We start from the raw sequence: 22422 nt of genomic DNA, 5'->3' as shown, positions 1-22422 counted from the left end.
CCTATTTCAAGAGGGAAAAGCTATGCCACAGCTTCAGTAATGATGCCCGAAATAGTAATGGTAATATTAATAAAGTGACCATGCACAAAATGTCCCATGTGCCAGCACTGTTCTAAACCGTCCACCTAGGTGTTGATTCAATGTTCTGGATCAATTAGGATCATTTGTACCTCCACTTGGCAGGTGAAAATCCTGCAGCATGGAGATGTCGAAGACTGTGGCAGCTGCAGCCTGGGGAGCAGAGCAGGTGCTCAGAATCAAAGCCACTACATCTCCCCACTTTTAGGACAGTGATACCTTGCTCTTAGCCTCAGAATTACTTGGCATAGTGGGAATGATCTGATAAGGTCTGGCCACTACATAATCCTTCCTGCCTCCATTCTCTGACACTTCCCCCAAACCATTCAGCATATAAGGTCAGGTGGATATTTATACAACAGCTCATTCTTTTCTCCAGAGATGAATGATCCATACTGCTTTGTGGCTTTGTCCCCAAATGACATCCCACTGTAGTGATGCTGCCACTATCCATACCCCTCTTCTGCCCCACCTCCATCCCTCCTTCCTATTCCCTTGTCTGTACACCATGCCTCTCTTTTGTGGTGCTGGGGATCAAAGCCAGGGTCTCATACATGCTCAACATGTGCTCTGCCCTTGAGTCCTAGTCCCAACCCTCTGTCTTTGCAAGATTCCCACATATGGGTCTTGAGGCTACTATAAAGCCACATGCTCTCTAAAGGCCAAAACCAGGAGGACATTTTTCCTCCTGGGGCCTGGTGTTCCCAAGCACAAAGCAGCAGCTCTCAAATGCTGACTGTGACTCCATGAATGACAGTAAAACTGATTTTCTTTTCAACAGTCTCTACTCTAAAACACACATAGAGGGGCTGGGAATGTGGCTCAAGCAGTAGCGCGCTCGCCTGGCATGCATGCGGCCCGGGTTCGATCCTCAGCACCACATGCCAACAAAGATGTTGTGTCCGCCGAGAACTAAAAAATAAATATTAAAAATTCTCTCTCTCTCTCCTCTCTCCCACTCTCTTTAAAAAAAAAAAAAAAAAAAAAAAAAAAAAAAAAAACACATAGATTCCTTGGCCCAGCCAATGTTTAAAAAGCTATGTCTCATCACAGCAGTCTACAAGATTATGCAGCTAGGTGGTACTCGCCAACCAGTGAGATCAAGCAAGCTGTGGAGTCTTTCAGGCTGTATTTTAGATGGGTACTTTCTAAGCATGACTGGACACCCACATTGCCTAGGGTCCAGTTAAAACACAGACTCTTGACTCTTAAGGTCAGGGCTGGGGCCCATGAGTCTGCAATTCTAACCAGCTCCCCATGCTACTGGGCTTGGACATACTCTGTACAAGAAGGCCCTTGCCAATGGTTCTCAACTTCACTGCACATTAGAATCACTGAGAGGCTTTCGAAAGTACATGTTCACTCTCTGGTGGTCGAGGACAGGGACCCAGACACCCATCTTTTACTCAGCCTACAGCTCAAGGGGGACCAGGAATCCAGCCTGGGAAGCACCCTGCAGGCATGCCCCCAGAGGGGCCCTTGCACCATCTCACCACCTGACCTCCTGGACTTGGGAGACAAGGAGCAGTTGATAGCTCACCTTTAAGCTGTTCCTGAAGGTTCCAGCATCTGAATTCACTTCATTTGCATATTTCAGGACTCTATCGTATAGAACGAGGGCTTCGCTCCATTTCTTCACCAACACGTAGGACTGAGCAATGAAAAAACACCTGTTGGGGAGGGAAAAAGAGCCACAGTATTCTAAAGCAATAGTTGCCCAAGAGAAAGGCTTTCCATGCAGTTTAGGCTTACTTCAAACTTGGAAACAGAATTTTAAATTCAGGATCACCACCTTGGAACTCCCCCACAACAATGGTCAGGTTTGCTTGGCTAAGGTACAGGTCCTTCCCAGCAATCAGAGATGACCACCTAGGTTCAATACATAGCCCATCTTTTGCTTACTAGCGCACTCTGCAAACACAGGACAGCTCCCCAAAAGAGGACGGTGGCAGCCTCGGATAGGCAGGAGGAAACACTTGTCTGGCAGAAATATAAATCCCACTGGCCAGCTGGGCCCCGTGGCGCACACCTGTAATCCCAGCAGCTTGGAAGGTTGAGACAGGAGGATTGTGAGTTCAAAGGCAGCCTCGGCGAGGTGCTAAGCGACTCAGTGAGACACTGTCTCTAAATAAACTACAAAATAGGGCTGGGGATGCAGCTCAGCAGGTGAGTGCCAGCGAGTTCAATCCCTGGTACCCCATCTCCCCACAAAAAATCACACTTGCCACTCTCTGCAATGACTCATCTCTGTTCATATTTTTCTTTTTTTGTGATTCTGGAGATTGAATCCAGAGGTACTCTAACACTGAGCTACATCTGCAGTCTTTTTAAAAAGTGTATTCATGGGAGCTGGGGTTGTGGCTCAGTAGTAGAGCACTTGCCTGGCTTGTGCAAGGCACTGGGTTGGATTCTCAGCACCACATATAAATAAGTGAACAAAATAAAGGCCCACCCAACATCTAAAAAAAAAAAATGTTGTATTCTAAGACACGGACTTGCTAAATTGCTGAGGCTAGCCTCAAATTTGCCATTCACCTGTTTCCCAGTCCCTTGAGTTGCTGGGATTAGAGGTGTGTGCCACCGGTTTCATACATTTTTTTTCAAAAAACCTAGTAGGTAACAACCCCATCTACTATGGAGTGGGCCATGGCTGAAAACTTACAGAACCACTGTGAGGCATAAGACAGCCCTGCTGTCCTTCTCATGATGTTACCTATATGCCTTGAACACCAGGGTCTTCAGGCCTATCTCTTTCTGGAAGGCTCTGTCTTCCTCCAAGCCAGGAAGCTGTAATAATTCCACCAGATTCTGTATAATAGATGAAAGAAGAAAATGAGAAGACCTCAGAACAAGTTCTTGTCAGAGACATTGTAAGAAGAGATAAGGGCAGAAAAAAAGTCTGTGATCAAAATGATGAGCAAAGTCTGTGAGGGCAATAGTTGCACCTGGTGTTCCCTGTCCCCCTCTAAGACACCAAGTTTACCAATCAATTCATATTTCACCCACCTTCAGAGACTTCTTGGACTGGAAGGGATCTTCCAGCTCTGAACTTTTATTTTGGAGTGACCCACGCATTTGGCAGCTATACAGATACCTTGTGTGTGTGTATGCATGTATAGCAATCTTACTAGCTAACAAACTCCCAGTGGGCTGAGACAGTAGGAACTCAGGTCTCCAGAGCGTCTGGTAGAATATCTTTTTATTTACTTTTTTTTGAGACAGTCTCACTATGCTGTCCAGGCTGGTCTCAAACCCATGGGCTCAAGTGATCCTCCAGCCTCAGCCTCCCAAGCAGCTGGGACTACAGGTGTACCACTGCTGCAGAGAGAGTATCTTACATAGGGAAGTTAATACCTGTGGGCTTATGAGTCTCTCACTTCAACACATTGAAGTATGGGGGCTCACAGACCACTAAAATGAGCCAAGACTTTTGTTCTTTCATCCATTTACTAAATGTTCCTTGGTGCCATGGCCCTTTTGTATGCAAACTTAAGTCACTGGTGTCCAACACAGGCAGAAGGCAGTCCTTGCCTTCCTGGTCCCCAAGGGTCACCTGGAGAATGATGTCGTAGAGCCGGATCAGGTCTTGGGGCCGGGGAGAACGCTTGCTGTCGTCTTCTGGCTGCTGCTGCAACAGAGCCTTCTGCAGGCCTTTGGCCATGTTCTCGTTACGCCTGATTGCCGTCGACAGCTTGATGTAAGTTAGGTAGCTGGAATGGATCATGTGTCAGCTCAGGTCATACTTAGAGAAGCTCTATGAGTTGGGACTATAAGTTAGGACTGACCTAGGGGACATGTGAAGTAAGGGTGTGTCACACATCAGGGCTATCTGATCTGGGCTTCAGGCTCACAAGGCCTCTTTTATTGAGTAGCTATTCAGTGGCAAATTTGTAGGGAACCTGAATGAGATCTTATCACAAAATTTTATTTCAGATTAAATTAGGTTCTCTGTATATTTTTTGAGTCACACAGCTCTTGGCTTCAGAGGCTGTTGCTAGTCTCTAAGAAGGTCCATGGGTGGAAGCCAGTTTCTGGAACAAAGACTTGCCTAATGCAGGTGTGTGCATGCACAGCTGCCCCCATTCCTCAATGACCTTCTTTGAAACACTGCCATGAGTCTCTTTAGATGGTTGTGCTCACTAGTCACGTGGATATAAGAAGACATGTGATACTTATTTTAGGTTGGAGTAAAAACATGGTGAGTGTTTAAGAATTCAGCACTCTTAAACCCTACCTTACTCGGCTAGAGGCCATTTCTTGAGAGGATGCAAAAGAGGCCTGAAGTCAGGGACATAGGCCAGCGGAGGTCAAGAACTTCATAATGTCCATGAAGACTAAGAGATTATAAAGTGCAAGTGTGAACCCCAGGCCCTCTCTACTCAGCTTCCAGAACAAGAACGGCCAGATATATTCCAGGCATCAGACCAGCCCAAGAAAAAACCCTGTAAGATTCTTAGGGGGTTTTCTCCATAGAAAAGAAGAGCCAAACACCTGAGTAAGGACCATGCCTGAGAAGCCCCGTGCACACACACACAGCAACCTCACCTGAGAAGCCCCCTCCTTCCACTAGAGTGGGGAGCAAGATCAGTAGACATTAAGAAAAACCTCTAATAAGAAAGAGGAGGCCAAACTCCAAAGGGAAAACAAGCAACCTGGAAGAACCAGATTTTGCTGGGAACAAAAATCTCATAAACTATTCAACAACAACAAAGATGAAAGAATACAAATAAGCTTTTAGATGGCATAAAAACTGGGAAAGCCATGCTGGGAATGTAGTTAGTGGTGGTGTGCACACAGAGCAGGTGAGACTAGGGCTATACTGGAAGGCTGAAAAATGACTTATCAAGAAGTAGCAAGTACACATGTCATTTAGAGAGATAAGGAGGTGAATACCAAAAGAATTTATTTCATGAACAAAATTAAGAACAGCTGCTTCCAAGAAATGGATGAGAAGGTCATGAGATACAATTTCCTAAAAAGCTTTGCAGAAAACTCAGACTGCCAAACACTATTATACACAAAATGATACAAGCCACCTGATTTCTGGTTCATCTGTTTTTCCTCAAATCTGGCCTTCCCATCATGGAAATCCATGACACTGAAACTAGCTAACCTGAAGGTGAGAGAACGGACCCAAGAGCAAGGCGACATCAAGGTTTCCAAATTTCCTCAGCATTGGAAAAGGTTTTGGAGAGTCTTTTCAAGGTCAGAAGGTCAGAGCAACTCTGGATGCCTTTTCAGTGACTATAAGTGGTCACCAAGACTCAAGGAGCCACATCTTTCTCCTCAGGTTGTTGAAACAGATAACATCTCAGGGCCTCTCTCACTTAGTATTCTATGTATCTGAGTCATCTGGCAGTCAATATGACATTCACATAATACCAAATACCTAAAAATGGATACCGAGTGTAAAGTATACTGATTTTTGTTTTCTGGTTTTTTTTTTTTGGCAGAACTGAGGATGGACCTCAGGGTCCTGAGTGTGCTAGCCAAGTGCTCTATTGCTGTGCTACATCCACAGCCCTTTTTTTTTCTTTTAAAATAAAAAAAAAATCACAAGGGGCTAGGTATGTGGCTCAGTAACAGAGCGCCTGCCTAGTGTGTTCGTGGCCCAGGGTTACAGCAACAAACACAAGGATTAAAAAAAGAAGAAGATGGGCAAGGGAAATGGCAGGTTTACCATCTAAGTTATAAGCAGTGGCTAAGAAATAAATTTTCAAGGTCAAATGGAAAAGTCTAATGAGAAGTAGTTTTCAGAGGTAATATTTCTCCCCAGAATGTTAGCAAAAAAAAAAAAAAAAACAAGTCACTCTTCTTTCCTCTGTAAAACAAAATAACCTATGTTTACTCTTTTTGAATGACCTCATGTGCTCTGCTACTGAGATATATACCTGCAGCCCTACCCCATATTTAAAAAAAATGAAAACCAGTTAAAGCACTTGCCTAATGTGGGTGGAGCCCTAGGTTCATCCCCTATACCACACACACACACACACCCCACCCCACCCACACACACCAAACTGACAAAAGTGATTTTAAAATCACAAAGAAAATGGTCAAGACATGCCCAGGGAAATACCTGGTGATGGGAACGTCCTCTACTAGCTTTCAGGACTTAATGTGAAGTTACAGTAATTCACTGCATCAATGAAGTAAAGACCAGTAGGTCAATGAAGGGGAAGGCAGTGGAGGGTGTCCACAAGAGGAAAATGTACCGCAGAGCCTGAAGAAAGGGTGGAGTGCTCAGTAAGCTGTACTAAAATAATCCATTATCCTGATGCAAAAAAGTGAAGCAGAGTCCTACCTTACACAAAAATAACTGCAGATAGAATAAAACTTGAGGAGAAATTAAACATGAAAGGGACAACTTCAAAATGTTCAGAACACAAAGGTGAATAAAAATCAGAGCTTGGCACTAGGAAGGAGAGTGGTTAGCTCTAGAAGAAGGGGAGGAATAAGCTGGGGGGACTCAGGGAGCTTTGAAATTATGAATCGTGCTTTACCTTCTAAGCTTACATTATATAATACATATTTAAATAATATTTAAATTATTTAAATAATTCTGCCCGCCAAAAGCAGAATACAAACTTGTTTTTTTTTTAAATAGTTCTGGGGACTGAACCCAGGGGTACTCTACCACTGAGTGATATGCTCAGACTTTTTTTTTAGTTGTTCATAGACCTTTATTTGTTTACTTACTTATTTTTATTTATATGGTGCTGAGAACCAAACCCAGTGCCTCACACATGCTTTGTCACAACCCCAGGCCATGCCCAGACCTTTTTTTAAAAAAAAAAAGTTTTTATTTAGAGACAGGGTCATGCTTAGAGTTGCTGAGGCTGAACTTGAATTTATGATCCTCCTGTCTCAGCCTTCCAAGTCACTGGGATTATTGGTGTGTGCCACTGGACCCAACTGCAGTACATATACTATTATATGATAAAATGTACTTATATGCAGTAATGTTACTTGTTACATATTAATAAATTATATATACATATACATTTTATACACACACAACTTTTTTTTTTTGCATCATTGGAGATTCAACCACTGAGTCACATCAGCAGGCCTTTTAATATTTTATTTAGAGACAGGGTCGCACTGAGTTGCTTAGGGCCTTGCTAAATTGCTGAGGCTGGTTTTGATCCCTCTGCTTCAGCCTCCTGAGCCACTGCAATTACAGGTGTGCACCACTGTGCCCAGCTTCTTCCCCTTTTAAATTTTTATTTTAAGGGGCTGGGGATGTGGCTCAAGCAGTAGCGCGCTCGCCTGGCATGCGTGCGGCCCGGGTTCGATCCTCAGCACCACATACAAACAGGGATGTTGTGCCCGCCAATAACTAAATTTTTATTTTAAGATAGGGTCTAAGTTGCCCAAACTTGCAATCTTACTGTCTAAGCCTCTCAAGTAGCTGGAATTACAAATGTGTGCCATCATGCTATCAAGAAATTAAAAATTAAAATGTATGCTGGGCAGAGTGGCGCATGCCTGTAATCCCAGCAATTTGAGAGGTTGAGGCAGGAAGATCACAAGTTTGAGGCCAGCTTGAGTAACTAAGGAAGACCCTGTCTCAAAATAAAAAGCACCAGGGATGTAGCTCAGTGTTAAAGCACACCTAGGTTTAATCTCCAGTATTGCAAAAACAGAAACAGAATAAAATGTGCACAAACATTTATACTCTTTTGTTCAAATAGATATATTTTACAACAATAATAGTAGAAAAATTCATAAGCTCAATGCTTATAGAGTGCTTGCTTCACATGAACAAGGCCCAGGGTTTGATCATATCCACTGCAAAAAATAAACTCACACACATATTTGAAAATTAGAAAAAGTAAAATAATCCTTACCTGTGCAGGTACTGGAGGTTAGATACCTTTCCTGACTCCCCATCAAGGGTGTAATCTCTCTGTTTCTGCAGAAGGTGAAAAAGGTAAAAAAGTAAAACTCCTATCTGTGGGTCTGAACACCTCCTTCAGAGGTGTGGTTCTCAAAATCCCCTGAATACACAGACTAGTGTTTGGGGGGGGGGTCCTCAACTATTAAAAGATTTGGTAACATATTATAGCATACCACTGTCATCTAAAACTGGGCCTTGACTAACAGAATTCAGAATACTGACCAGTTGAGGCTCCCTGCCCCATTCTCCCAGAATCTTACCCCAAGTATTAAAAAAGACAGTCTGCGGTTTCCCTTTAGGGTTTGTGCCTCATACCCAAGCTTTAGTCCTGTGCTATGTGCTCTTTAGAGCTTGCATTTTTTGGATGGCTGAATAATGGCCCCCTTAAGACCTGTATCCTAACCTCCAGAATTTGTGACAATGTCACCTCATAAAGTAGAAGAGACACTGCGGATGTGATTAAATTAAGGGCTTCTGGGATTATCCTGGATCATTCAAATAAGCCCAACCTAACCACAGGATCCTTAGAAGAGGAAGCTCCGGAAGGGTCAGAGTTAGAGAAGGTATAGGAACTGAAGAAGAGGGAAGAGGAAAGAAGATGTTCAGCTGATAGCTTTGAAGATGGAGGAATGCAGATGGCTTCTAGAAGCCAGGAAATGCATTCTCTGGAATACTGGGAATGGATTCTCCCCAGATTCCTTTATAGTTTCCAACAGGAAAGCAGCACTGAAAAGCCACTTCAGATTCTGACCTCCCAAAGTGTAAGATAATAAATATGTTATTTTAAGCCACTGAATGTGGTAATATTACCACAAATGCAGCTTTGTGTTGCCACATTCGTTCCATTCTATGAGGTATCCCCCCAACCCCTGTGCATTCAACCCCTGTGAGTGAGGTAGGCTGGACTCCATAGGACCCCAACAGAGGGTTGAGGTCTATGGAGTCCAGCCTACTTGAGGACTACTTGAGGGTGAAGGGAAACGTACTGTAATGACAGCTTAATGGCAGAAGAAAGCAAATGACTACTTAGAGTAAGCAGTGATTTAATTGAGCAAACCAAGCAACTCAAAAACCATTTTTTAAAAATATTTATTTAATGGTAGATGAACACAATTTTTATGTGGTGCTGAGGATTGAACCCAGTGCCTCACACATGTGAGGCAAGCACCTCACCGCTGAGCCATAGCCTCAGCCCCTCAAAACCATTTTTTTAAAAAACATTTTGTACTTAATACATAGGTGCAGATGAAAAAAAAAAAAAAGACTTGCTTTTAAGATGTTTACAATCTTGAGGAAAGCAATGCAAAGGTGAAAAGGCAAACATACAAAAAAACAAAAACCACCTAACATTTTTTTAATACTTTTTTTTTTTTTAGTTGTAGATGAACACAATATCTTTATTTATTTGTATGTGGTGCTGAGGATCGAACCCAGTGCCTCACACATGCAAGGCATGCACTCTACCATTAAGCCACAACCTCAGTCCCAACCACCTAACATTTCTAAAGGGAATACTTGAAGTTACTCTTTAACAGTACAGAGCTTTGGTTTCATAAGAGGAAGGGTTCTACATGAAGATGGATAACTATGAAGGTGTGACACAAGGTTGTGATGGACAGAAGTTCTGGAGAGGCGACTGTTGTGCGACATTATGAACAAAATCAATACTACTAAACTGTACACTTAAAAATAGGATGGTAATGGGCTGGGGTTGTGGCTCAGCAGTAAAGCACTCGCCTAGCGAGTGTAAGGCCCAGGGTTTGAACCTCAACACCACATGAAAATGAATAAGTAAAATAAAGGTATTGGGTCTGACTACAACTAAAAAAAAAATAAGATGGTAAAATTTGGGGCAGGGATGTTGCTCAGTGGTACAGCACTTGCCTAACAAGTGTAAAGCTCTTATTTAATGGTAGATGAACACAATTTTTATGTGGTGCTGAGGATTGAACCCAGTGCCTCACACATGCGAGGCAAGCACCCCACCGCTGAGCCACAGCTCCAGAACCATCCCCAGAACCAAAAAAAAAGATGGCAAATTTGTTATCTTTTCCCACAATAGAAATCCAATACATTTTGAGAAAGAGGTAATGTTAGCTAGGTGTGGGGTACACACTCATAATCCCAGCTACTTGGGAGACTGAGGAAGGGAGGCTGCAAGTTCAAGGTCAGCTTAGGCAATCTAGTAAGACCCCATCTCAAAATAAAATAAAATGAGCTGGGGATATAGCTCAGTGCTTGCCAGGTATGTGTAAGATCCTGGGCTCAATCCCGAGTACCACAGAAAAATTTAAAAAGTAAAAATAGGGGCTGGGATTGTGGCTCAGTGGTAGAACGCTTGCCTAGCATGGGCGGGACCTGGGTTCGATCCACAGAACCACATAAAAATAAAAGGCATTGTGTTGTGTCCATCTACACCTAAAAAAAAAAAAATTTTTTTAAAAGTAAAAATAAAGGGGTGGGGTGTAGCTCAGTGGTAGAACATGTGCTGAGCATGCATAAGGCCCTGGGTTCAATACCTACCACCAAAATAAATAAGTAAATAAAATAATAAAAACAAAATAGGCAATATTTGATTGACTACCATAGAGAAATTATAGCTGGAATAATTACAAATATAGAAAATGTGGGCTAAAGTTGTGGCTCAGTGGTAGAATACTTGCCTAGCATATGTGAGGCACTGGGTTTGATTCTCAGCACCGCATATAAAGAAATGAATACAATAAAGGTCCACCAACATCTAAAAAAAATAAAAGAAATATAGAAAATGCAGAGATTTTTGTGGGCTAGAATGGTATAGGCATACTTCTGAGATGGTAGGCTATGAGGTGGACCTCAAGAAATAGGTGGCATTTGGATAGGTGGAAAGGGAGAAGTAAGAGCATCCAGGAGTGAGAAGTAAAAGGAGACTCAAGAGTATGGAAAGCACTCAGCTGGGCGTGGCACAATAAGACCAAGTGCAGCAGCTGGAGACAGCAGAGCGCAAGACAGAAGCAGGCTGGGGGAGCAGCTTAAGGAACCTGTCCTAGGTGTGCCACACGGTAGTCTTGAAAGTGGGTGGGTACTCAAGACCAAGAAGCATAGGTACAGAGGAAATAAGAACTTCTAGTCACGTTTATCTCTGTTTTGAAATGTTACTTTAATGAATTTTATATATTACAAATCAGAAGAATAAAAAGGTATATATTTTATAAGTAAACACATCAGAGGTACATGTTCAATTACAGGGCACATTATCATAAAAATAAGTTTGGAGACCACTGATCAAGACCTAGGGAAAAATCATCGGATTATTTTATAATTAGACAGTGGAATGAGCTTTAGAAAGGTTCAAGCAATTAAGAGATCTTTATAGTATAGGTATTCAATGAAAGGCTATAATTAAAAGCTGGGTACAGTGGACCATGCTAATAATCCCTGCTACCTGAGAGGCTGAGGCAAGAGGATCAGAAGTTTGGGGCCAGCCTTAGCAACATGGTGAGACGCTGTCTCAAAATAAAAAATCAAAAGGCTGAAGATGTAGCTCAGTGGTAAGGTACTCACATAGCATACTTAAAGCCCAAGTTTCGATCCCCAGCACTGCAAGACCAAAACAAAAACAGGTGGAAGCAACAACAGGTGGGAGGCACTATATAGGGATAGCAAGTGGGCTTGGTGACAAGGAGGTTTCTACCTAGAAAGCTGAATGCATCACAGTGACATTATTAGAAAAAGGGAACACAGAGAAGTATGCCTGGAGGTAAGAGTTTTGAGATCAACCTTGGCAACATGTACACATGTACATTGCTTTTTTTGGGGGGTGGGTGGATTTTATTGTATAGTCAGTACTATAAAATTTGTTTTGGTTTTGTTCACTTTTTTTTTTAAATAATTTTATTTGTAGATAGACACAATACCTTTATTTTGTTTATTTAGTTTTATGTGATGCTAGGGATCGAACCCAGGACCTCACCCATGCTAGGCAAGTTCTCCACCACTGAGCTACAACCCCAGCCCCTGGTTTTGTAATTTTGTAGCATTATATATAAAATTGTGTTTGTACTTTGTTCTGTAGAATGAAGAAAATTCACTGAATAAACCTAGAATTAAAATGGAAAAAAAAAATTTGAGATCACAGGATGAAACCATTAGGAAGAAAATTATAAAAAGAAATGAATTTTTTCAATCTGATGGAGCCCAGAGGCTCTTGCTGTTTGTCAGCTGACCACTCTGCCTAAAAAAGCCCAGTGGCTAAGGCAGTATACGCTGAAATCTCTGGGAACCCCCTAAGGACAGGACAGATTGAGAGGACCCCGGCGGCAGGTCAGCTGATTGTCCTACCTGATCTGGCTTGAGCTCTTCCCTCACGGCCTGGATGGCGTCCCGACACTCGCTGAGCATGGATTCAAACAGCCGCTCCTTGGTTCCTTCGCTTTCAGCCTAAACAGAGGCAGAGAGGAGCGAGAGACTGTTCTGAATGAACTGCAGTATTCCATGGGGAGGAGAGCATCACAGTGCTTTGACCCTGCACCCCCCCACACACATCTGTCCAAATCAGAGATCCTGTTAATTGTCCCTCTCCCAGGGTTTCATCCCAGCCTTGTCCATTATTCACATAGAAATGAGAATCATATTTTCAAAGTGAAGGTGCTGAGAAAGCCATCTGTATGGCTGATCTGGATCTGCCAGGCAGCAGGTCTATACATTTCCTCAGTCACAGAACTTTCCTCTGCTGTCCTCCAATGCTTCTACCTTGTTCAGGAGCGGCACCTGGAACCTCTAGAGAAGCTATGGCTTACTCACACCAAGGCACAGCACACCAGAAATCTCCTTCCAGAAAAAAATGGCAAGCTCTATTGGACGACAATAAAACTACCCTTTACAAAAGTAATCCAATGTGTAAATTCTGACTTTCTTTTAGATCCAAGCAAGTGATAAACATTACTAATCAATATCTAATCAAAAGCATTTCTCCTAAATATCATAATGAGTTCTCTTTCCCACAGACATTCTGTACTCTGATATTAGATGTGGTCTATTTTGAGAACAACTTTTTGAGCAGACAAGGTGAAAAGGAATGAGATGACAGTCTTTAACAAGTACTGGGTGTCACCTTCTGCTTCACAGCTGGGAGAAGTGAAAAAAATGATTCACTAACTGAACATCTGCCAAACCACATTATCGTCCTAAAGAATCTGACTGAGCGGGGTGGGAATGGACGGAAGGCAGAAAGGAGCTGAACTTGTGTTACTGGCAGACCTGCTGTGAAATTAAAACATCAACATTCCATTATTGTACTTGACTTTCCATCTGAAAAAATGTCTTAACATTTAAGTGACCTCTAAGGAAGCACAAAGAAAGGCTGGTTGGAAGGAACTTAAAGAAAATTTTCTTTTCTTCTCTTAAGAACTCTTATGATTTTCCTAGTTTCCAGTGTGAAAAAAAAGTCTCCCCTGTAAATTACCCAATCTAAAGCAAACATTCTTTTCCACCTATGGGTTACTTGGGTTTCCCACTCTTCACTAAGGGGAACAAACTAGGGGCACAGGCCTGTAGCTCCAAGCAGACATGGGTCCATGTTCACTACAACAGGACTCACAGCAACAATGAAGTGCTTTCTCTGAACCATCCAATGCAGTGGCATCCGTACATGTTGCTACTGAGCACTTGAGATTTTTATTAGTTTGAATGGATCTAGATGCCGGGTGTGGTGGTGCATATCTCCCAATGACTTGGGAGGCTGAGGCAAGAGGATCTCAAGTTCGAGGCCAGTCTCAGCAACTTAGTGAGACCCTTTCTCAGATTTAAAAACAAAATAAAAAAGTCTAGTGGTAAAGCGCCACTGGGTTCAACCCCAGTATAAATAAATAAACAAGTGGAACTAGCCATATATGTTGAGTGGCCACTGTACTAGATGGTGCCGCTCTAGAGAAAAACACTTTATACAACAAGTTGGCAAGATTCTTTAATTTGCTGGCCAAAATTTGTAAAAGTATAAATCCTACGGAATAGTGCTACTGTCTAGTACTTAACAAATAGGATAAGATATGTGAGCACCTTGATGGGCATCAGAATCCAAACAGCCAACCACACAGGAGCCAGAGCCACATTATCAGCAGGGAGAATGAACCTCTGCACTAGTTTGAATAAAATGCACTCTAACAAATATGCCAGGGCTGGGGGTGTGGCTCAAGCGATAGCGCACTCGCCTGGCGTGCGTGCGTGCGGCCCAGGTTCGATCCTCGGCACCACATGCAAGCGAAGATGTTGTGTCCGCCGAGAACTAAGAAAAAATAAATAAATATTGGGATTCTCTCTTTAAAAAAAAAAAAATATGCCAACAACACTCATTTTCAGATGGGTACATATCAGCAATTCAGGCAATGGGTGCATAGGCAAAAGAACAAATTTCATTTTTCTAGCCACATAAGATCTGTCTCCAATCCCTCTGGTAGGGTACAACTTAAGCTTGAAAATAAAAGCTAGGCACTGTGGCACATGCCTATAAACTCAGCAACACAGGAGACTGAAATAAAAGGATCACAAGTTTAAGGTGAGCCTCAGCCATTTTGTGAGGTTCTGAACAACTTAGGGAGACCCTGTCTAAAAAAATGGGAGGGGAAATGGCTCAGTGGTAAAGTGCCCTTGAGTTCAATCCCCAGTACAAAAAAAAAGCTAGGATGCTAAACCTCTTCACTGCCATGTATTGCCCTTATTTGCTAGGACAGTAAATCTATGTAGCAAAGAGTTGAACACGAACCTCCCCAACACTTCACAAAATTCGAAGCCCCAATAGAAATTTTACAAAAGTCTTAACAATAATGAAGGATAAAGCACATCTACATGGGGCCAGGGTTGTGGCTCAGTGGCAGAGCGCTTGCCTCACACTGGTGAGGCACTGGGTTCAATCCTCAGCACCACATAAAAATGAATAAACAAAATAAAGATATCACATTTGTCTATAATTTTAAAAAATAATAATAATAAAGCACATCTACAGGGGAAGACTAATGGGGCTGGGGTTGTGGCTTAGAGGTAGAGCTCTTGCCTGGCATGCATGAGGCACTGCGTTCAATCCTTAGCACCACATAAAAATAAAATAAAGATATTGTGTCCACCTACAGCTAAAAAATAAACATTTAAAAAAATAAAGGGGGGGCTGGGGATGTGGCTCAAGCAGTAGCGCGCTCGCCTGGCATGTGTGCAGCTCGGGTTCGATCCTCAGCACCACATACAAATAAAGATGTCGTGTCCGCCGATAACTAAACAATAAATATTAAAATTCTCTCTCTCTCTCTCTCTCTCTCTCTCTCTTAAAAAAATATTAAAAATAAATAAATAAATAAATAAAGGGGAATATCTAAGTTATGTTTTCCTTTTGACACCCACAGCTCAGTGACTCAGAGACCACTAATCTCTGAGTAGAACTTGTCATGATTCTTCCTGGCCAGAGTAAAATGTCTCCAAAAGGAAGTCTTTAATATATCTATCTAGCTGCTTACACTTTATTATAGAATCTATACTTGAAGCCAAGATCACTCCTGAAAGGACAATGAAACAAGACACACCTCTCAACATGCAGGGGCAGGATGCCCCACCTACACACCAGCTTGTCATGTGGTAAGCCCAACCAACAAGGACATATTCTTAAACACAAGTGGCAAACTCCTTGCATTAGAATTTGGGAAAAGGCTGGACCTTTTCCCCAGGGGGCGCCTATGAAATGGAGACATCTTAAGTCCAGAAGTAATGTGTTACTTACTAGTTCAAAAAATTAAAACACTCTAGCTCCCTTTTTATAAAGGTGAAACATCCAGGATGAGCTGTCTACAGCCTCAGGTTCACGTCTAAGGCAGTGTCTTCAGGCTGATGGGCATGGAGCAAACTGCTGCTATGTGCCCTGCTATTAACGACAGCTTTCTAGATTGTTTTCACTTGTCTATAGAAATTGCTGGAAGACGATGGTGTGACTAAGGCATTCAGGGCAAGTCTGGCCACATTCCCACCACACCCCTAGGAGAATGTGGGGACAGGAACCAGGCTTCATCCAGTCCAGGGAGGAAATAAAAAATCTGGAAATCTATTAAAGAAGAGGACAAATCTCACCAGAGAATGGATTTTCTTTTTTAAAGAAAAGGACAAATAGTCTCCCTTCCACTAAAACATCAAAAATTAGCCAGAACTTAAAGAATTATTAAACATACCAGTACTTAAAACTGCTCTCTCCCCCAAAAGAGTTGACTAAGAATAACCTCACAATGTAACCACCAGTGACCATTCAGGAGACACCAAGTATTAAGAAATAAGTGCAGGGCTGGGGATGTGGCTCAAGCGGCAGCACGCTCGCCTGGCATGCGTGTGGCCCGGGTTCGATCCTCAGTACCACATACCAACAAAGATGTTGTGTCCGCCGAGAACTAAAAAAAAATAAATATTAAAAATTCTCTCTCTCTCTCCTCTCTGCTCTCTCACTCTCTCTTTAAAAAAAAAAATTCTCTCTCTCCTCTCTCACTCTTTCTTAAAAAAAAAAAAAGAAAGAAGTGCAATATAGAAATAAGAACAAAGTTTGACTATATTAAGGATGAAGACTTAATGCTCGGCTAAAGAGATTAAGGATTTGAAACTGGATTCTGACAGCTAACTTAACTCTCGGCAAGTGCTCTACCACTGAGCGCTTCTGGTTAACTTTCTGCCCAAGTCTTTTCAGTCTAATATTTTACCTATCTGAATTATTTTTTCCTTCCATGCTTTTCAATAAATTGGTAGTTACAGTATTCAATTTAGGGCTTCTAAACTCTTGCATTCCAATACCTAGTAAGTGGCAGATATGTATCAATATGAGCCGGGATAAGAGACATTGAAGTTAAACAACATGTATCCCTAAGGGGTAGCTCTTGGTTCCCAGTATAGAGAAAAACTCAACACAAAATTGAGAACTGGCCAGGCACCCGTTACATTCAGCCAAATAATCTGACAGCGGCACCAAGAGGGCAAATGGTTCTTCCTGAGATTACCCTCGATTGCCCAAAGAGGGCTTTCCCATATTAATAACCCACAGATCATTCAACAGTCAACCAGCCAAGGAGCTGGACATATAAAGATTTAGCAGGACTTTATTTTGTTTTTACTTAAATTATTTTACTTACTGGCTTGATTTGGCATATGTGTAATACAGGGCATTAGGTATTTAACTGTTTTTAATGTTAGAATCTTACTAGAATGCCCTGGAGTTAGTACACACTTTTCTTCATCTATGTTTTTTAGATCTACACTATTTAAAGGTCTCCAATACTTAGAAGTGACTCTAAGCTTTTGTAAAATCCTTAAAAAACAGAGATAATTTTATACACCATAACTAACACATCAACCAGGCACCTAATAGGAGACAACCATTCTGTCACTAAACACATTTAAATGACAATAGAATACTATATTATGAACTTTATGCCAGGGCTGGGGCTGGGGCTCAGTGGTCAATGGTAGAGCACTTGCCAAGCATTTGCCTAGCACTTGTGAGGCACTGGGATCAATCCTCAACACCACATAAAAATAAATAAATAAAATAAAAGTAGGTATTGTATCCACCTACAACTTAAAAAAAAGGCATAAAAAAATCTTTACGCCAACAAATTTAACTATTTCCATTAAATTAATAAATTCCCTTTTCTTTTTTAAATAAAACTCTTCCATATAGATAAAACATAAAACAGAGCTGGGTGAGATGGTGCACACCTGTGATCCCAGCTACCCAGGAGGCTATGGCAGGAAGATTTCAAGTTCAAGGACAGCCTCAGCAACTTAGCGAAACCCTGTCTCAAAAATAAAATAAAGGATTGGGATGAATTCAGTGATAGAATGTCCCTGGGTTCAACCTCCAGTACTACAAAAATAAAAGAAAGAAAATTATTTAAATGTTAGTTTTTCTTATCCTTTATTCAATACATTTCTAAGGTGCTGCCTCCATATAATGTGCCTCTATGGACCTCCACCTCAAACTCCCGGCCAGAATTCCTGAGTGCCCTGTTGCCTGGTACAGAACTGTCTGTCTTCTCCCAGCATTTGAAACTGTACCTAATTAATTCATTTACACAATTAAAACTATTGCTACCAGAGCCCTAGTCCAGAGCAGGTACCACCACCACCAGAGCAGGTAAAATGCCCATGAAATGCTCTCAAAAAAAGTTCCTTAGTCCTTTTTTTTTTAATATTTATTTTTCAGTAGTAGTTGGACACAATATCTTTATTTTATTTATGTGGTACTGAGGATCAAACCCAGGGCCTTGCACGTGCTAGGTGAGTGCTCTACCGCTGAGCCACAACTCAGCCCCCCTTCTTTTTAAAACATCTTTATTTTGGGCTGGGGATGTGGCTTGGGCGGTGGCACACTCGCCTGGCATGCATGTGGCCCGGGTTCAATCCTCAGCACCACATACAAACGGGGATGTTGTGTCCGCCAAAAACTGAAAAATAAATATTGGAATTCTCTCTAAAAAAAAAAAAATAAAATAAAAAAATAAAATATCTTTATTTTATTTACTTTTATATGGTTCTGAGGATCCAACCCAGTGCCTTACAAGTGTTAAGCAAGCACTCTACCACTGAGCTACAACCCCAGCCCCTCTTTAGTCTTTTTGTATATGTGTATGTGTAGTGCTGAGGATGGAACCCAGGGCCTTATGCATACGAAGGCAAGCACTCTTCCAACTGAACTATATCCCCAGCCCTCCTTAATCTTTTAGTTTAAGAAAAAATTAACTTTCTAGTAACATTCTAGTGTCCTTTAAGCAAATGAAAGGGAAATGGGAGAGGCAATGATCAGTACGAATTCTTCAACTGCTCAATGTTATTCCAACCCAAAGTAGCCATTTTGGAGTAAGTCAAAAAGTTTGAATGTATAACACAACTTGTCAACACAATTAGCAAAACACCCCTCTATACCCTACACCCAGGGGAACTGAGAAGTCTTAGAAATGCCACTGGTCCCTGGAAAGGCCAGTCAGCAGCTATTATTTTTAAGGATGTCCTTCACCTCACATAGAGAAGGAATTCTAAAATGTGCCTCAGTCACTGTCCACTTCCTGTCACCAGGACCACCAGAGTCTCTTTTATCTGTAGGACGCATCTAGTTGCTCACAGCCACACACACGCAAATACGTCAGGCATGCAGCTTCAAGCACAGTTCTGCATGAATCTTACATGTATTCCCCACACGAGACAGGACATTCAGGTTTAATCAGGTGCTCCTGAAAAAGCCCCAGAATGAGAGATGAACCTTGGGGCAGGGAGTCCAGATCAACAGGTCAGAGGGAAGGCAGGGATTCAGTTTTACACTGCTGCACCACCTGCTAGGCCCCTTTCTTCAAGCAGCCTTCTAAAACTCCCATTTTTATGTGGATGACTGTCATCGAAATCTCTTTGCTTTCTAAACATAACGGCCCTATAAAGTTGTGTTTTCAAAATAATTTTATTCAAGTGGGTGCATCTCCTGTCTTACCAAATACCCAAAGGCATTAAATACCCAAAGGCATTAATGTAAATTTTTGTTTTGTGAGAAATGAGCACCAACAAACCACCATGTCTTGAACACTTGAGGACAACCTCCCACATGCACAGAAGAAAGCATAACTGAGTAAGGACTCCCTCCTTACCTGGGCAATGGCTGCTTCATTATCCGCCAATCCCAACAAAAAGATCCTCACTTTGTCGATCTTCACGGGAACTGTCCTCCCTCTCCATTCCACTTCACTCATGGTAGCTGCCTGCTTGGCTCGAGTCTGCGTGATCAATGCCTGGAAAACAGTAAATAGTTAAAAGCTTTGACAGCAAAAAAAAAAAAAAAAAAAAAAAAAAAGAAATCTACTGTCTCTTTCTATAATCAACATATCATACTCCTTATATAGTAGAGTACATAAAATTTTTGCTTAGATTCCTTTATAATATCATATAATTAGTTTATAAAAAGTCAAATATATTTTTTCCAATCTTTGACATTTCTTACTTTTTCTATGAATCTACATTGCTTGCTTAGAAAATAAATAAAATGAAATACAGTATTTAAGTAAAGAATTATTTGTTAAAAATGTAGACAGGGGCTGGGATTGTGGCTTAGCGGTAGAGTGCTCGCTTAGCACAGGCGGGACCCAGGTTCGATCCTCAGCACCACATAAATAAAGGCATTTGTGTTGTGTCCATCTACACCTAAAAAATAAATACTAAAAAAAATGTAGACAGGGCTGGGGTTGTCACTCAGTGGTAGGACACTTGCCTAGAACATGTGAGGCACTGGGTTCGATCCTGAGAACCACATAAAAATAAATAAAATAAAGTCATGTCCATCTATAACCAAAAAAAAAAATTTTTTTTAAATATATAGGGGGCTGGGGATATAGCTCAGTTGGTAGAGTGCTTACTTCACATGTACAAAGCCCTGGGTTCAATCCCCAGAACCAAAAAAAATATAGATAGACAGACAGATACAATTTAGGTGTGGTAGCAGCATCAACCTGTAATCCTGACTACTCCGGAGGATGAAGCAGGAGGATCACAAGTTTTTGTTTTTGTTTAATATTTGTTAGTTGTTGATGTACCTTTATTATTTATTTATTTATATATGGTGCTAAGGATCAAACTAAGTGCCTCACACATGCTAGGCAAGTGCTCTGCCACTGAGCCACAACCCCAGCCCCGGGGGATCACAAGTTTAAGGCCAATCCAGAAACTCAGTGAGACCCTGTCTCAAAATAAAAAAGGGCTGGGGATGTAGCTCAGTTGTGCGGCACCACTGGGTTCCCTACCCAGTACCACAAAAAACAAAATTAAAAAAAAAAATAGATATAAACATGTATATATTAATAGCAACTATCCCTGGGGGATGAAATTATGAATTTCTTTCAAACCAAAGTTTTTCAAAAAAATGTACATACTAGATTACCTCCAGTTTTTCGGCCAGGAGACCCTCAGTGCCCCCAGACCTCAATCTCATCTGCATGAGTTCATTGATGGCTGACTGGTCCCCTGAGAGAGAATCAGAGAAAGGAGAAAATCCTTAAGGGTCTGGTCTGTTTTCTTAAGAACCACTCAGTGCAGCTCACATTTACAGAGCTCTTTCCTCTCCACAAGCACATGGTAGCAAGTCCACAGTATGATCTATTCTCTGAAGATAAGGCCTTTTGCAAAGAATGAACTTAACTGGAGCAGTGAAAACACTCTGGCAGATCCATGTACCTTAACTTTAAAAATCTATCCAAATCCACAGTGTACAATAACACAAATGAACCTTAATGTAAACTATGGATTATCAGAGATTATGATGTATCAATGTAGGGATAAATGAAAATTTCTGTACCTTCCTCTTAATATTGCTATGAACCTAAAACTGCTCTAAAAATGTTTAAAAAAAAAAAAAACTTGGCTAGAGAATTAAGCTTGCTCTTGGGGAGTTAAAGAAGGTGGCAGGATGGTAAGAGAAGCCAAGGAACTGCCTTCTGTAATGCTGAGCAGGGCCGATTTTGACATCTCAACTTTTGTCATGGATCAAAGCTCAGGCCAAGCATGGAAGCAAGGGAAGGGGTAAAAAGTTAAATAAACACTCCAGGCTCTCAAAAGAACTCCCAGCAAGCCCCCTACCAATGTTAGATGCACTGCCTCATTCCCTGCTCACCAATATTATATGCACAGTAGCGGATGTTGGGGGAGATCTCTTCCACACGTTGGTTATACAGCACAGCCTGCTCCTCTGTGAAAGCACTGGCAAGCTTCTCATAGATAGTTCTGCAAGCAAAAAAAAAAAAAAGGGCCAGATTTACAGCAGCATTATTTTAAGAAAATAAAGAAAAAGGTGTCTAAGACCAAAAAATGATCCTTAGAAACTCTTTTTCCAACTTCAGAACTAGTGTGTTCTAAGGATAAAAGAAAATAATCAACATTTCCACAGCTTGAATTTGACCTTTAATCAAAACTTCAACAGTCTTTGGACCAGAAGACTCACTTGCATTTGTTAAAAGCCTCAATGGCGGCTTTCCATTCTTGATGTTCAAAGCGCAACATTCCTGAAAGGTAAGCCGTGTAAGCCTGCAGAGGAATGGAGAAAGATGAACTGCTTCAATACCAAAGAACTGGCACTTTAGCCTAACTGACTGATACCAAGAGTGTGGAGGTCAATGTTGAGTGCAGTGGTACATGCCTATACACCTAGCAACTTGGGAAGTTAAGGCAGGAGGATCACAAATCCAAGTCCAGCCTTGGCAATTTATCAAGATCCTGTCTCAAAATAAAAAGGGCTGGGGATATTACTCAGTAGAGTGTTTGCCTAACATGCCTGAGGCTCTGGGATTTATCCCCAGTAAAACAAAACAAAACAACATGTTAAATATAATCTTACAATTTCTGTTATGATTTAAAAAATTTTCATTACCAAAACAACTTATTTTGTAAACTTTCCCAGGTAGAAGATGTAAGCTTTC

General features: G+C 41.5%; 1 protein-coding gene across 2 annotated transcripts in view; it reads right to left on the bottom strand.

Moving 5' to 3' along the window:
* Srp68 (signal recognition particle 68) overlaps positions 1–22422 on the bottom strand; it is a 41388-nt gene that overhangs the window by 2482 nt on the left and 16484 nt on the right. Inside the window, exons 5-14 of one of the 2 annotated variants that reach the window (XM_078041642.1) lie at positions 21948–22030; positions 21621–21730; positions 20892–20974; positions 19609–19749; positions 12302–12400; positions 7932–7996; positions 3632–3788; positions 2792–2886; positions 1619–1748; positions 21–231 (exon numbers count right to left, since the gene is read on the bottom strand). In XM_078041642.1, coding sequence (XP_077897768.1) covers positions 151–231; positions 1619–1748; positions 2792–2886; positions 3632–3788; positions 7932–7996; positions 12302–12400; positions 19609–19749; positions 20892–20974; positions 21621–21730; positions 21948–22030 — 1044 coding nt within the window. In that variant the 3' untranslated portion in view covers positions 21–150. Of the gene's footprint in view, positions 1–20; positions 232–1618; positions 1749–2791; positions 2887–3631; positions 3789–7931; positions 7997–12301; positions 12401–19608; positions 19750–20891; positions 20975–21620; positions 21731–21947; positions 22031–22422 lie in introns of those variants that run through there. The other variant, XM_005332584.5, reaches the window with a different exon arrangement.

Source organism: Ictidomys tridecemlineatus, chromosome 3 (genome assembly GCF_052094955.1).
Source record: "Ictidomys tridecemlineatus isolate mIctTri1 chromosome 3, mIctTri1.hap1, whole genome shotgun sequence".
In the NCBI taxonomy this organism is placed as follows: domain Eukaryota; kingdom Metazoa; phylum Chordata; class Mammalia; order Rodentia; family Sciuridae; genus Ictidomys; species Ictidomys tridecemlineatus.
Note: the sequence above shows the minus strand (reverse complement) of the source record. Positions and strands in the feature narration are given on the sequence as shown.